This window comes from Littorina saxatilis, linkage group LG5, assembly GCF_037325665.1.
Source record: "Littorina saxatilis isolate snail1 linkage group LG5, US_GU_Lsax_2.0, whole genome shotgun sequence".
In the NCBI taxonomy this organism is placed as follows: Eukaryota; Metazoa; Mollusca; class Gastropoda; order Littorinimorpha; family Littorinidae; genus Littorina; species Littorina saxatilis.
In genome coordinates, this window is record NC_090249.1 from 41,479,630 (window position 1) to 41,495,653 (window position 16,024).

General features: G+C 41.7%; 1 protein-coding gene across 1 annotated transcript; it reads right to left on the reverse strand.

Moving 5' to 3' along the window:
- Positions 1-3,201: 3,201 nt before the first annotated feature.
- LOC138967148 (exosome complex component RRP4-like) lies at positions 3,202-5,707 on the reverse strand. The gene is made up of 4 exons (XM_070339650.1): positions 5,557-5,707; positions 4,823-5,004; positions 4,283-4,531; positions 3,202-3,932 (listed from the first exon to the last, which is right to left on the reverse strand). Exons 1-4 carry the CDS (start codon positions 5,636-5,638, stop codon positions 3,573-3,575), a joined length of 873 nt encoding a protein of 290 aa, XP_070195751.1. The 5' UTR covers positions 5,639-5,707; the 3' UTR covers positions 3,202-3,572.
- Positions 5,708-16,024: the final 10,317 nt, after the last annotated feature.

Genomic DNA, 16,024 nt, shown 5'->3' on the forward strand with positions numbered 1-16,024 from the left:
TATTCGTTTTTTGTCTTTCACTATTCAGTTTTTAGATCTGCCAGATTGTGATTCAGTTTATCAGTTCATGTGTATATATTTATTACATGTTTATAACTTGTTTTTATAATGAGAAATCTTGTGTTTGCAAGATCATTTGAGAGATGTACATGTTTTCATTTTCCAGTTATGCATTTGCTACCCCAAAGCTTAGTATTTTAGAGTTTGCAGTGTAAAGAAACACTGTTCGATATTTTGAGTTGGTATTGTGTGTGAATTCCTGAGATAGAAAGGGAATTTTGTCCATACTTACTGGTTCTTCATGAGACTGAATGGGTAGAAAATCTGTGCAAAGATACAAGTACAAGTATCATTTGAAGTATGAGTGAGGCTTTCAACTTTTCCCAATCAATCTCAAGTATCATATCTGCCCTTATTTTCCCATTAAATTGACTTGTTAGTGTAGATAACCGCAATTTGAATTTCAGAATCAAGTAAATAGTAATAATTGATCAGTGTCAAAGGCTATTTACTTGCCTTCGTCATTCAAAGTTAATAGACCGCTGCCTGCAAACTAGTCTTTCAAAAATAATGGCAATAATTAGCAAATGAATTAGTCTCCCTCCAGTGTAAAAGACAGATTTGTGTGATCGGCTTTATTGTATAAACCTATTTTACATTATAAGATGGCTACAAAATGTTCTTATTTTGCATGAACAAATGTTGCTTGAAGCCATAAAATGTTGTTTTGTTACTTTTGTATTTGTTGTCTGAGAAGCTTGTTTCTGAGTGGAACGATTGTTTTATGTTCTTACAATTTTGTTGAACTGGCTGTTCCTGGTTTTACGGTTAACCAACCATTTTGATGGTTGTTGCTGGACATTGGTTTTTTTCCTGTATTTTTCTTTCTTACTTTTGAGTACTTTTATTATTGTTGATGATTGCTTTTGTACCAATGGCTGTGGTTCTTTTCACTTTGGTTTTTCTGTTGCCAATGGCAGTCCTGGATAATGGTTGCCCATGTTGATTGCTCGAGGTTTGTTTGATCTGAAACTCCAGAACATTTCTGCAGAGTTGGAAGTTGTGTGCAAGTTGTCATAGTCTCTGTGATGTTTTGTACAGTACGTAGTACATGTACCAGTATTATATACTTTTATTTTATTTTATATATAAACATGATTTCCCCTAAATTCTGAGTTCTTAGTTTTCTCTTTACTGCTGGCTACTTCAAGTCTCAGCGCATGGTTACATAATTATTGTATACATGTTTTTGCATTTGTAGCCAGTTATTTTCTCACATACACTTCATGATACAGCCCCAGCTACAACCCATGCACACATGTACTCTTCAGATACATGTACACCTATCTTGCTGTGTATTAAGATCCTCATCTACACTGTCAAGCACCCAAGATAATTATGTAACTTTTGGCTCACACAAGTGTGTCTATAAATTGGTGAACTCGGTGGGATGTGTGTTATGTCATGAGAAACTGATATTTTAATTCAATCAAGATGGGTTTAGAATGCAAGAGATACTTTGATTGGTTAGTTTTACTGGTTATCAATCCTCCATGAACACCACAAAATTCTACTTATTGATAACCTGCTGGTGACGTGCATTGATACGAATACCAGACGTTTCGCACCTTTGACGGTTCGCACTTCGGACGATTCGCACTTAGTCTACAATTTGGACATGACGTTTCGCACTTTTTTTGTCTTTTCGCACATTTTACTTCGCACTTTTCAGAATGACATTTCGTACTTTTTTCCAAGATGCACTGAGTCGCCACTTACGGAACGCGGATCGTATCAACTGATGCAGGAAATTAATGCATCCAAAACCACGAATTTGATGCATCATGATGCATACAAAACGAAACGAATAGCAAGTTAGAAATCAAATAGCCTACACACACACTCACCTAAACACACAAAGCAATGCGCACACACACCTTTAATCACACATCCCATGACAGGCGGACAAAGCACAATCATGTGCACGCTAGTGTCAGTATGCCGATTGAAAAAGACGAGAGACCAGCGCATAACACCAAAATCTATAGCTGGACTTTGGTAAAATCAGTTTCAACAACTTCACAACATATGATGATTCGCACCTATCACTATGACGATTCGAACTTTTTTCTTGTGACGATTCGCACAAGTGCAAATCGTCAAAGTGCGAAACGGCGAAAGTGCGAAACGTCTGTATGCCCATTGATACACGGTCAACTAGTCTCCGTTAGCCATGAGGATCATATTACAAGTAAGAAATGTAGAACTTAGGTCCATGAAATACCAAGACCATAAGATCTGCGAAGTGATGACGTTGATTGCTTGACGTAAGTTGATCCATGAATTCTTCCGAGCTACGTTTTGGATGGAAAGAAAGTTGTTGTGAGTTCGCTGTTTAGAGACAAGTAAAAAAACAAGAGGCGAAGCCTTCAAGGCTCACGTAAGAAATCGACAAACAGTAACACAAACTCAATCACTCCGTCACACATACACACACACACACAGTAAGCATAGGTGACACTGTGCAAGAAAGCGAGACACTAGATCTAGATCTGTCTGTCTGCATGTAGCCTACTTACAGACACGACTGCCAACTAGTTTCAGCCCGCTCAAAATAACAATGACCGAGACATTCCTTCGCGTGACGTCTAACCCTCTTACGCCATAATGTGACGTCTTCAAATGACGAAATGTTAAAGTTTCTACCACAGACATACACACGCACGCACGCATATACGCACGCACAGACAAAGTTACGATCGCATAGGCTACACTTCGTGAGCCAATAAAGGAAAAAGGTATGGCAATGAAGAAAACGAGCAGAGTGATGAGATGGGAATACTGAAACACATTTCTTGGGACTTGACCCAAGCAGGTGAGTGAACTGAAAGTAGTATGTGAACAGAACAACACCAATTCGGTTTGCAATCGTCATCAGATTCAATAACGATAACAATAATATTGACGGGCTTCCATTTGAAGTTAGAGGTTGTCATTGTGGATTGACCTGACCCCCTCCCAAAGCCTACAAATACTTGAATCCCTCTTTCGCTACTCTTTCTTTCCATCAGGCTTAAATGCTTTGGCAGGCGGTCAATCCACAATGACAACCTTGAATTTTTAAATGGAAGCCTATCGATGTATTATTGACAAAAAGATCACAATTTTAAATTTTGTGCCACATCTGCCCAAACATTAACCTAAAAATACCACAGATTTATTTCAAAATGTATTCACAAAGAACCCTGCAGCCAGACACAAGATTTTATATGCACATTCAACATTACAAACACATCCAGTTATTCCTTGCATGTTGCAGGCACTCATTCGCAGATATAAACGGCCATACCCGACAAAAACGCGCAACGACCCTGCACGCACATTCATGCATAATTCTTGTAAACTTTGAAGCATGTGCACCCATCTACATGAAAGCATCACCCCCACTCAGATTGTGTTACCCATGCTGGAAAAAAGCTTTCAGTGCATGTCTCTAACTGACAATGTAAACACGCATACACGCAGATTCATAAACCACCCAGCGCTGCAAATACAACCCAAACAAAAAAGCATTATTTGTAACCCTCATGTTCCAACCGCTGCTGCGCCAGCTCTGCAATTTCTGATGCAACCTCTGACTTCAGCAGCACCTTGCTTTCAAACTTCAAAGACTCTTCATAGGCGTACATGATGCTGGTGTCATACAGAAGCATCTTCTGTTCGGCCAGAGCTAGCACACAGTTCCGGAGACGAGCCATTTCTTCACGATCACCGCGAGAAACCGGACTGAGGTCCACTTCATAGCCGCCGGTGTTGGACTCGGTGACGGTGGGGGTGAGCCAAATATAGCCGTTGTTTCCCAGGATGATCTTGACGCCGCAGGGCAGTGTGTGGAAGTGAGTCTTCCGCCGCTTCACTAGTGAGGGAGGCACCTGTGATTAAAGAGGATTTAGTTAAGCTCTGTGTGACAGAGAGAGAACGAGATGCAAAAAGAAACCATTAGGGAGAAATTTGTTTGTGGCAAGAAAGAACGTGTAAATAAATTTAGGGGCAAACATCTGTAAATATCTGAGATCTGGATTTAATGCAGTTATTAAAGAAAAAAACCTTAACTTAAATGGTCCATGACACAATGTTTTTGATGTTTTTGCTTATGTAAAGGAACTGAGAGCGATTTAAACAATACTTGATACATGTAGTGGCTAACCACATTGAACAGCAAACCACAGCACGTGCATTTATACACTGAGCAAACAAATGTCAGACCTCGCTCCCCACTCACCGGAACAAGCACACCCTGGCCCAGCTTGCCGTACTTGAGACTGCGAGTGTGAAGTGACAATGTTCCGTCAGACATGACGTTCTGCACCTCGGCACTGATTACATCCCCCTCCTGCAGGTATTTTCGCATCATCCGCTCGTCTTCCTCTGACCGTCGACGCAGCTCACCACCGGGAAGATTCACTGACGACAGCATCAGGACTGCATCTAGCTTAGCGTGTACGTCCACTTTCCACCTTCTTGAGCCAACCTTTTGGAAAAATACTGATTGCATTTGATACAAATTCATCGCAAATGAACAAAACAAACAGACTGACTGTATACATTTCAATGAAGATGCTTTAATATAACTGCTGCAGAACCATTAAAGAAACATAATTCTCCTTCTGAAGACACATAAAAGCGTTCAGTTCAAAGATACTTTCACAGTTACTGATAAGCCAAGCAACATATTTTGCCTAGTGCCTTATGCTGTGCACTCATCTAGAAACAGTATTGGAAAAGAGTGGTACTGATCAGTGACAGTCTTGTAGTTAATTACCTCAATGACGCGTCCAACGATGACATCGCCAATCTCCCCAGTGTAACGAGCTTTGAGGGGACGCACACTGATGAGTTTGTTCACTCTCTCCACCACTCCAGCCACTGTTGACTTCAAGCTGTCATCTTCCATCACGGTGCCATGGCCTCGCATGAAGCCAGTGTCTGATGTGATTACATCACCTGAAATCCGAGCCATAATTTACGTATAAACTTTATTTTTCATTTTTCTGCATTTTCTTTTATTTCAAAAATGTTATTGCACATTAAACCTGACATGATCACCTGAATCTCCGCGCGATGTTGAGATTTACGAACAAAAGAAACATAGACAATTTAGATCTGGATGTGACTCTTAGTCTTATTTGTGGACATAAACTTGGATGAAGCAAGTGTCACTAGTGTGTTTTCAACAAGAGCAAAATTATTGGTGAACCACTGACTTAAATTGCCATGAAAATGCTTAGAGTACAGTACACAAGAAGCCAGACTTTTATTCTTTTTCACCCTCTTCTTTCCGTTAATTACTAACAGGGAATATCAGTATTTGGTATACGACACTAAACTTGCAAATAATGCAAAAGCGAAAGGAACCAAGTCACGCCACATTGACATTGACTGATTGAATCTGTCGGGTGAGATTGACAACCAGACAGATCATATAGACACAAAATCAGATTAGTAAATGCCGCTAAGAAAGTCTGCATGTGATCTGAAAGTATACAGGAGACTTACCTGGTGTAACAAGTGTGATTTCATCGTCTTCTTTCGCCGCCAAACGCCCGCGTGGAGCAGGGAGTCGAATATCGACCTCCATCTTGTTTGGTTTCGATGTTATGAGTAATCTCCCTTGGTTGACTGTAAAAATTGTATCGGATAACAGATGCAAAGGGATTGACCCCGTTGACCCCGCTCCCTCTTCCAAGAGAGAGAGAGAGACTGAGAAAACAACACACAAATAAAGCACAAATAGAGTAAGAAACTTGAACAGACGCAAGGGTTACGTTTTAGTTTCGTTGTGTAAAATCGAACTGGTTCCGCATTTTCAGTCACAGACTGATCGATCCGCATTCCCTCAGTGCGGTACTGAATGAACTTTGCCACCCCAAAATATTACCACACCACTTCTTTGCACGTTAGCAGACAGACTTGATTCATACCCGTATCGGCGGGGTAAAAACGGTCATACACGTAAAAGCCGTGGGAGTTTCAGCCCATGAACGAACAAACATACCCGTATCATTTTATTCAGAATGTCTCTGCCATAAAAAGACCATGTCACGTCAGCTATTTGCCAGCACAATGCACTCAGTCTCTGGATTGAGGATGTCGTCTTTCGTTACAGGGTAACTGCGTGACAGCCACCCAATAAATGAAAAGTTTTTTTTCTCCGTGTTTATTTTTTTCTCTTGTCAGAAAGTCTGTACTAAAAATTTCAAAACATTTCAAAAAATTAATTCTAAAAGTCTCATTCAGATTGACATTCTGATAACAGATTCAGAAATGATTGCATTGTATCCTCAATCCAAAAATAGATAGATATGTCTTGCTTACACTTAAAAAAAAATGCTCAAAATAAAACAAAATCTGTCCAATGTTAAACAAGTCGCGTAAGGCGAAATTACAACATTTAGTCAAGCTGTCGAACTAACAGAATGAAACTGAACTCACTGCATTTTTGCAGCAAGAGCGTATACTCGTAACATCGTCAGTCCACCGCTCGATGCAAAGGCAGTGAAATTGACAAGAAGAGCGGGATAGTAGTTGCGCTGAGAAGGATAGCACGCTTTTCTTTATCTCTATTCTTTTTAACTTTCCGAGCGTGTTTTTAATCCAAACATATCACATCTATATGTTTTTGGAATCAGGAACCCACAAGGAATAAGATGAAATTGTTTTTAAATCGGTTTCGGAAATTTTATTTTTAAAATAATTTTTATATTTTTAATTTTCAGAGCTTGTTTTTAATCCGAATATAACATATTTATATGTTTTTGGAATCAGAAAATGATGAAGAATAAGATGAACGTAAATTTGGATCGTTTTAAAAACAAATTATTTTTTTTACAATTTTCAGATTTTTAATGACCAAAGTCATAAATTAATTTTTAAGCCACCAAGCTGAAATGCAATACCAAAGTCCGGCCTTCGTCGAAGATTGCTTGGCCAAAATTTCAATCAATTTGATTGAAAAATGAGGGTGTGACAGTGCCGCCTCAACTTTTACAAAAAGCCGGATATGACGTTATCAAAGGTATTTATCGAACAAATGAAAAAATGTCCGGGGATATCATTCCCAGGAACTCTCATATAAAATTTCATAAAGATCGGTCCAGTAGTTTAGTCTGAATCGCTCTACACACACACACGCACAGACAGACAGACACACACACACACACACACACACACACACACACACACACACACACACACACACACACACACACACCACCCTCGTCTCGATTCTCAGTCTACGTTAAAATATTTAGTCAAAACTTGACTAAATGTAAAAAGAAAAGAAAAAACAAGTCGCGTAAGGCGAAAATACAATATTTAGTCAAGTAGCTGTCGAACTCACAGAATGAAACTGAACGCAATGCAACGCAGCAAGACCGTATACTCGTAGTCCACCGCTCACGGCATAGGCAGTGAAATTGACAAGAAGAGCGGGGTAGTGGTTACGCTATGCTGCATAGCACGCTTTTCTGTACCTCTCTTCGTTTTAACTTTCTGAGCGTGTTTTTAATCCAAACATATCATATCTATATGTTTTTGGAATCAGGAACCGACAAGGAATAAGATGAAACTGTTTTTAAATTGATTTGGAAAATTTAATATTGATAATAATTTTTATATATTTAATTTTCAGAGCTTGTTTTTAATCCGAATATAACATATTTATATGTTTTTGGAATCAGCAAATGATGGAGAATAAGATAAACGTAAATTTGGATCGTTTTATAAATTTTTATTTTTTTTTACAATTTTCAGATTTTTAATGACCAAAGTCATTAATTAATTTTTAAGCCACCAAGCTGAAATGCAATACCGAAGTCCGGGCTTCGTCGAAGATTACTTGACCAAAATTTCAACCAATTTGGTTGAAAAATGAGGGCGTGACAGTGCCGCCTCAACTTTCACGAAAAGCCGGATATGACGTCATCAAAGACATTTATCAAAAAAATGAAAAAAACGTTCGGGGATTTCATACCCAGGAACTCTCATGTCAAATGTCATAAAGATCGGTCCAGTAGTTTAGTCTGAATCGCTCTACACACACACACACACACACACAGACACACACACAGACACACACACAGACACACGCACATACACCACGACCCTCGTTTCGATTCCCCCTCGATGTTAAAATATTTAGTCAAAACTTGACTAAATATAACAAGTCGCGTAAGGCGAAATTACTACATTTAGTCAAGCTGTGGAACTCACAGAATGAAACTGAACGTAGTCCGCCGCTAGTGCAAAAGGCAGTGAAAGAGACGAGCCTGTTTGGCGCGGTAGCGGTTGCGCTGTGCTTCATAGCACGCTTTACTGTACCTCTCTTCGTTTTAACTTTCTGAGCGTGTTTTTAATCCAAACATATCATATCTATATGTTTTTGGAATCAGGAACCGACAAGGAATAAGATGAAAGTGTTTTTAAATTGATTTCGAAAATTTAATTTTGATAATAATTTTTATATATTTAATTTTCAGAGCTTGTTTTTAATCCGAATATAACATATTTATATGTTTTTGGAATCAGCAAATGATGGAGAATAAGATAAACGTAAATTTGGATCGTTTTATAAAAAACATATTTTTTTTTACAATTTTCAGATTTTTAATGACCAAAGTCATTAATTAATTTTTAAGCCACCACGCTGAAATGCAATACCGAAGTCCGGGCTTCGTCGAACATTACCTGACCAAAATTTCAACCAATTTGGTTGAAAAATGAGGGCGTGACAGTGCCGCCTCAACTTTCACGAAAAGCCGGATATGACGTCATCAAAGACATTTATCAAAAAAATGAAAAAAACTTATGGGGATATCATACCCAGGAACTCTCATGTCAAATTTCATAAAGATCGGTCTAGTAGTTTGGTCTGAATCGCTCTACACGCACGCACGCACACACACACACACACATACACACACACACACATACACCACGACCCTCGTCTCGATTCCCCCCTCTATGTTAAAACATTTAGTCAAAACTTGACTAAATGTAAAAAGAAGAAAGTATTCACGCCGGTCAGTGGCTTCAGAAGTGCTTATTATAGGAAAACCATTGGTAAAATCAGAGACATATATCTATGTCTCTGGTAAAATGATGGTAGTGAGGAGTAATTAAGTCTCGGCAAATGGTCATAATAATAATAATAATAACTGGACGTTTTTAAGTGCCTAACCTATGGCTCTAGGCCCTTTACAAAAGAACATATATATACAGAATAGAACAATTAAAAGTACAACCTACATAAAACAAATTAATCATACAGACACAAATCACCACATGTACTGTTCACACAATAATCATATATGCAATACACACTATATATATACAAACATACACAGCTAACACTCTCAACAATCATAACAACTTTATGGGAGAGGAGTATGTGCAGAAATGGAATGAAGAAGACATTAGGCCAGGTTGGTGTACTATTCTGTGAAAAAGAAAGTTTTCAACTGTTGTTTAAAAGAGCTGAGAGAGGTGATGTAATGCTGTGAATCAGTTTGGAGGTTGTAATGCGTATGTACCAGTTAACGCTACTATTATTTCTCTAATTTAAGTTATCACATATACTAGCTTCAAAAACTCCCACTTTCTACCTCTTATATTGCTTTTGGCTCAGTTTTGCTTCAAACGTTTCAATTCTTTTTAGTTATTTGGTCCGTCGCTGTTTTGTTATTGCTCCGTATACAAACAGGCATGTAGCACGAACAAGAAGGTTAGCCTTTGAGGACTTTCATTTTACATAAACTAGAGTCCAAAAGACATCATTTAAACATACAAATGTGTATGTCTATCGGTGACTGCACACGAACCAAAAAATGATGCGATAGTGGGACTCCCCGGACAGCCGGCTAATATGAATGTTCAGTCTTTCTCATAACTGGGGGTAAAAAAAAAGAATACTCCATTTTGAGAGAGTTCCGATCTGACAGCCGCCGGGAACAACGCTAACTCAGTTTGAACCGCTGCAATTTGCGGTTGTTTTTTTCTTTTTGTTTTTAAAGCCAGTTTCCCAAACTCACTAATGTAACTGACCACTTTATGTCAAAGCATTTCAGTGAAAACACTGATGTGTGATATTTTCCAAGCGGTCCAACACGTTGTCACGGTTTCTGTTTCTGTTACTCTCCGGCACTGACCTGACCACCGCCCTAATACCATAGTGATCACACGTATCAATCAATCAATCAATCAATATGAGGCTTATATCGCGCGTATTCCGTGGGTACAGTTCTAAGCGCAGGGATTTATTTATTTTTTTATTTTTTAAAAAATGTTATGCAATTTATATCGCGCACATATTCAAGGCGCAGGGATTTATTTATGCCGTGTGAGATGGAATGTTTTTACACAATACATCACGCATTCACATCGGCCAGCAGATCGCAGCCATTTCGGCGCATATCCTACTTTTCACGGCCTATTATTCCAAGTCACACGGGTATTTTGGTGGACATTTTTTTATCTATGCCTATACAATTTTGCCAGGAAAGACCCTTTTGTCAATCGTGGGATCTTTAATTAACGTGCACACCCCCATGTAGTGTACACGAAGGGACCTCGGTTTTTCGTCTCATCCGAAAGACTAGCACTTGAACCCACCACCTAGGTTAGGAAAGGGGGGAGAAAATTGCTAACGCCCTGACCCAGGGTCGAACTCGCAACCTCTCGCTTCCGAGCGCAAGTGCGTTACCACTCGGCCACCCAGTCCACCACGTAGACACCGGACACTGTACAGGCACTGGCCGCTTGGAGACGGTTCAAAGTTAGAGTGCTACCTGCATTGCAAGGACACACTTGGGACCAGCCAAAGTGTCCCTACATTGACAGTGGCCTGTCATACGGGGTTTATGTTGGTTAAGATAGTATACAAAAGTGCAACAGTAAGACTGAGACCTTTCATGGGAGGTGGGCTTTCATCAGAGAGGCCTCATGTCGCACTGAGATAACACTGTATTGTTTTTCTCCGTCGTACTACAGCCTGTATAATTATGTCATGAGCGTGCTTACATAATCCGACGGTTCTTCTGGGTCCTATTCAAACATCAAAGACGGGATCCCCGATCCATGATCCCCGGCCCCGGCCACCCGCACCCCCGCCCCCCCCCCTCCCCCACCACCACCCCCATCCCATCCTGGCACCACTTCCACAGAAATCTGCATCAAATGGTTCAAAACAATGGACACGCGGAAGAGTTCAGCTTCTTGGTTTGGGATCCTTCGTTCCTACGGTATCGCCCACAAATAACACAGGTCACATAAAAGCGTATATACTTTTCCGCTGTTAAAAATGTTTTTGAACCAGTGTACCATGGATTTGAAGAAAAGCTTGCTTTGAAGCTAATAAAGAAATAATCGTTCAGACTCAATGTTTTTGTCTTGTGCAGAACTCTGCAAACGCAGAGCCTCTTCATTGCGCCACTTATGAAAGACAGGCAATATGATTCAAACGCCTACACACTGAAAAGCTTCCAACATCTTTGTGGCATGGTCATTAGACTTTGTCTACACTTTGAGTATCATGTTTGCCGAACGAAGCTTGCCTGTAGGCGGACCGTGAATAAACCCTTAAAGATGCCTTCCTTCCCGTGTACACGATTAAGTAAACCACAACATATCTGCATGGTCAGTAAACATTTTAAAGGACAAGCATGCATTTTCCCGCTTGGACACCAAAAATCCGCTACAGCCTGGCTGCCCGCTTGGACACCAACAATCCGCTACAGCCTGGCTGCCCGCTTGGACACCAACAATCCACTACAGCCTGGCTGCCCGCTTGGACACCAACATTACAACAATCCGCTACAGCCTGGCTGCCCGCTTGGACACCAACAATCCGCTACAGCCTGGCTGCCCGCTTGGACACCAACAATCCGCTACAGCCTGGCTGCCCGCTTGGACACCAACAATCCGCTACAGCCTGGCTGCCCGCTTGGACACCAACAATCCGCTACAGCCTGGCTGCCCGCTTGGACACCAACAATCCGCTACAGCCTGGCTGCCCGCTTGGACACCAACAATCCGCTACAGCCTGGCTGCCCGCTTGGACACCAACAATCCGCTACAGCCTGGCTGCCCGCTTGGACACCAACAATCCACTACAGCCTGGCTGCCCGCTTGGACACCAACAATCCGCTACAGCCTGGCTGCCCGCTTGGACACCAACAATCCACTACAGCCTGGCTGCCCGCTCGGACACCAACAATCCGCTACAGCCTGGCTGCCCGCTTGGACACCAACAATCCACTACAGCCTGGCTGCCCGCTTGGACACCAACAATCCGCTACAGCCTGGCTGCCCGCTTGGACACCAACAATCCGCTACAGCCTGGCTGCCCGCTTGGACACCAACAATCCGCTACAGCCTGGCTGCCCGCTTGGACACCAACAATCCGCTACAGCCTGGCTGCCCGCTTGGACACCAACAATCCGCTACAGCCTGGCTGCCCGCTTGGACACCAACAATCCGCTACAGCCTGGCTGCCCGCTTGGACACCAACAATCCGCTACAGCCTGGCTGCCCGCTCGGACACCAACAATCCGCTACAGCCTGGCTGCCCGCTTGGACACCAACAATCCGCTACAGCCTGGCTGCCCGCTTGGACACCAACAATCCGCTACAGCCTGGCTGCCCGCTTGGACACCAACAATCCGCTACAGCCTGGCTGCCCGCTTGGACACCAACAATCCGCTACAGCCTGGCTGCCCGCTTGGACACCAACAATCCGCTACAGCCTGGCTGCCCGCTTGGACACCAACAATCTGCATCCTATGCGGAGTGGGATTTTTTTTTCTTTTGAATTGATATCGCAGCCGGATTGACATGGGTGTCAGTTACAAAAATTTATTCAGCATGAAAAAATCTACGCAGGAAGCAAACAAACTGACGGGCGCTGTGGCGTGGTGGTAAGACGTCGGCCTCCAAAGCGGAAGGTCGAGGGTTCGAATCCCGGCCGCGGCCGCCTGGTGGGTTAAGTGTGGAGATTTTTCCGATCTCCCAGGTCAACTTATGTGCAGACCTGCTAGTGGCTTATCCCCCTTCGTGTGTACACGCAAGCACAAGACCAAGTGCGCACGAAAAAGATCCTGTAATCCATGTCAGAGTTCGGTGGGTTATAGAAACACGAAAATACCCAGCATGCTTCCTCCGAAAGCGGCGTATGGCTGCCTAAATGGCGGGGTAAAAACGGTCATACACGTAAAATTCCACTCGTGCAAAAACACGAGTGTACGTGGGAGTTTCAGCCCACGAACGCAGAAGAAGAAGCAAGCAAACTGTAGGGTTTTTGGTGTGTGCCAATGCAAGTGAAAAGATGGGGCGGGGAAATAGCTCAGTCGGTAGCGTCGCTGGCTTCAAAACCAGTTGTCGTGCCGGGTTCGATCGGCCTGTTCGGCGAGGGATTTATGTCCCAGAGTCAACTTTGTGCAGACTTTCCACGGTGTCCGAATACCCCCCCCCCCCCTCCCCCCCCCCCGTGTGCATGTATGCGCACGATAAAGACCCCAAGTTCACAGCGAAAGTCTCAGGCCTTGGAAACATGAATCCACGCATGCAGTAAAAAGGGGACAAAAATGGGTAGCGCCGTACTGTATGCAGCCCGAATTTCCATGAGGGTAATCTCACATAACTATATGAAATCGCATCCTTATCCTTAACCTTTATCCCTGATGATTGTTTACTCGGGAAGGAAGAAGCTATCTTTAAACGGGACTGACGACACAGTCTGGAATCGTGTTGCCAGGCGACGGTTTGCAGACTTCAAGAATTTGTGCAGCACACGATGTTAGGCAAAACAAAACAAAATGTTGGAGTAGGGTATAACCTGCTCGAGCCGCCTAAAACCTTTTTCACCACTCTGAAAACAAACTTGAAAGTTCACTGACAATGGGAAATTTAGCGCTCCATAACCACGGAATATGAACCGTGCGTTTTCATCTGTATGCAAACAACAGAAGAGAAAAATTGAACATATATATATTTTGTTTTTCTTAATCGTACATAACAACGGGTTTTTTCTTCTTGTTACACAAACCCTTCTTTTTGTTATTGGCCTTAAACATTGAGAAACCTGAGCGTATAGATTCCAAAATCGTGCTACGTTTGTCTAGAATTCTCCCTGACTGACCGGACGAGCTGCTAAACGGTAAATTATTACTTGCCCTGCAGATTTCTGGCTCACAAGCGGTTGTCGAGCGACTGATCAAGGTAAGATTAAGATTAAATGAATGGAGGATACCCGTCCTTCCATCCCACGTAAGCAATCCTTAATTATGTGGGATAAGAGCTTTCTTCCGTTTGGACACATACCAAAATTCTGTGCAGAAATGGAATTTTTTATTTTTTTTATTTTTTATTTTTTGCTGATCAAGTTGAAATGGTTTTAAGCTATGAAATTAATTTCAGCAGAAAATGACCACTATGCACAGAAAACAGCCAGGCTGTAGGTGTTTGAATATAGTATGTGTTAAAGTGGAAGGATGCCCGTAGTCTTATCTCAGGTAAAAATCCTGGAGGTATCTATATGGGGATTTACAAAAAAAGGTCCACGAGGGAAGGAAGGTATGGCGAAGTTAGCCTACGACACATGGAAGCGTTTGCAAAGGGTAACCCGTGAACACAGAAGATGCCAAGAAGACAACCATCCAATCATGTTTCGACGACTCAATGTTGTTAACTCAGAAATTGTCCGCTGGAAAAAATACCACGGTGCATTTAGTCTGATGTGAATGTTATACAGATACAAGACTCGAGGTCATTAACTTGGTTAAAAAAAAAAAGTGTCTGGGGGGAAATGAGAGTGTGCATTTTGTGATGCTTATAACACGATTTCTGCTGCTGCTGCTGCTACTGCTGCCGCTTTTGAAAAATAAATTTGATTTAAAAAAATGATATTTCAAGTTTCTCTGAACTACTGTGTGACAATTCTTTTTCTGACTGTCAGACCACAAGGGCAATATTAAACAAGAAATTCCTCCGAGGTAGGAAAAACACCCCCGTCAAAGGGAAATAATCTTCTCAGTTGGTGGCAGTGAGAATGGTAAAGAAGGTTATTTCCCTTTGACCATTAATATGTCCCTCTATAAGTCCTTGTAGAATCTTAATCCACCAATAACTCCCTAACCGTGTGTTTGACTGGTCCCAATTTTTGTAAGGACCGTCTCAGGAATGTATAGAACCTGTTCACCAAGTTTGGTGACGATCGGTCCGTTCATTCTTGAGATCTATATGCGAACACAAACAAACAAACACATCGACCGAATCCTATACACACCCCTATACCGGGGGTGTAAATAGTAGATGATAGGTTTGTTGTGGTAAGACTCAATTCCGAGGGTGGTACTTGTGCTGTGTGGGCTTTTTAAATATCGCTGACACCAATGATTTTTTTTGATTTTTTTAAGTATTGCAGATGAAAGGGGGTAGGTGTTTTAGATTGGAGGGATGTTGATGGGAAGGCAAGGCAAACATGTAGGTTTTGTGTGTGTGTGTGTGTGTGTGTGTGTGTGTGTGTGTGTGTGTGTGTGTGTGTGTGTGTTGTTTTTTAAGCCAAGAGGTGCACAAAAAAGATATACACATTAGAGAAAAGATTTGTTTAGTTTGGTTTTGAAAAATAGCTAAATATATGTGTGCAATGGCCTGGCAGAACACTTCACCTTATACACAAATAAAACAATATGACCCGTTACAAACAATGGGCATAGACTGCATGTAATACAGGCGATACAGCCAGGTCATGGGGCCCTTCACAAATATTTTTCCGAACCTGTTCAGAGTGAATCCAAAGCCAGTTTCGATTTGTAGCTTATAACATAACCTGAAACCTATAAATCCGTGAAAGTGTCGAGAAATAGCTTCGGCTTAGGCTTCGAAGTTAGTAAATCATTGATAATGTGAAGACGTTGAAATCTATTAATTAATAAGTGAAGTTCTAAGTCTGTTAATAGATGAAAATAAAAGG

Excerpts from the sequence above, each read along its gene's own strand:
- LOC138967148 (XM_070339650.1), bottom strand. The coding sequence starts at position 5,638 with ATGGAGGTCGATATTCGACTCCCTGCTCCACGCGGGCGTTTGGCGGCG. Across the intron at positions 4,532-4,822 it reads TCGTTGGACGCGTCATTGAG|GTTGGCTCAAGAAGGTGGAA; the intron begins GTAATTAACTAC and ends TTTTTCCAAAAG. Across the intron at positions 3,933-4,282 it reads GCCAGGGTGTGCTTGTTCCG|GTGCCTCCCTCACTAGTGAA; the intron begins GTGAGTGGGGAG and ends CTTTAATCACAG.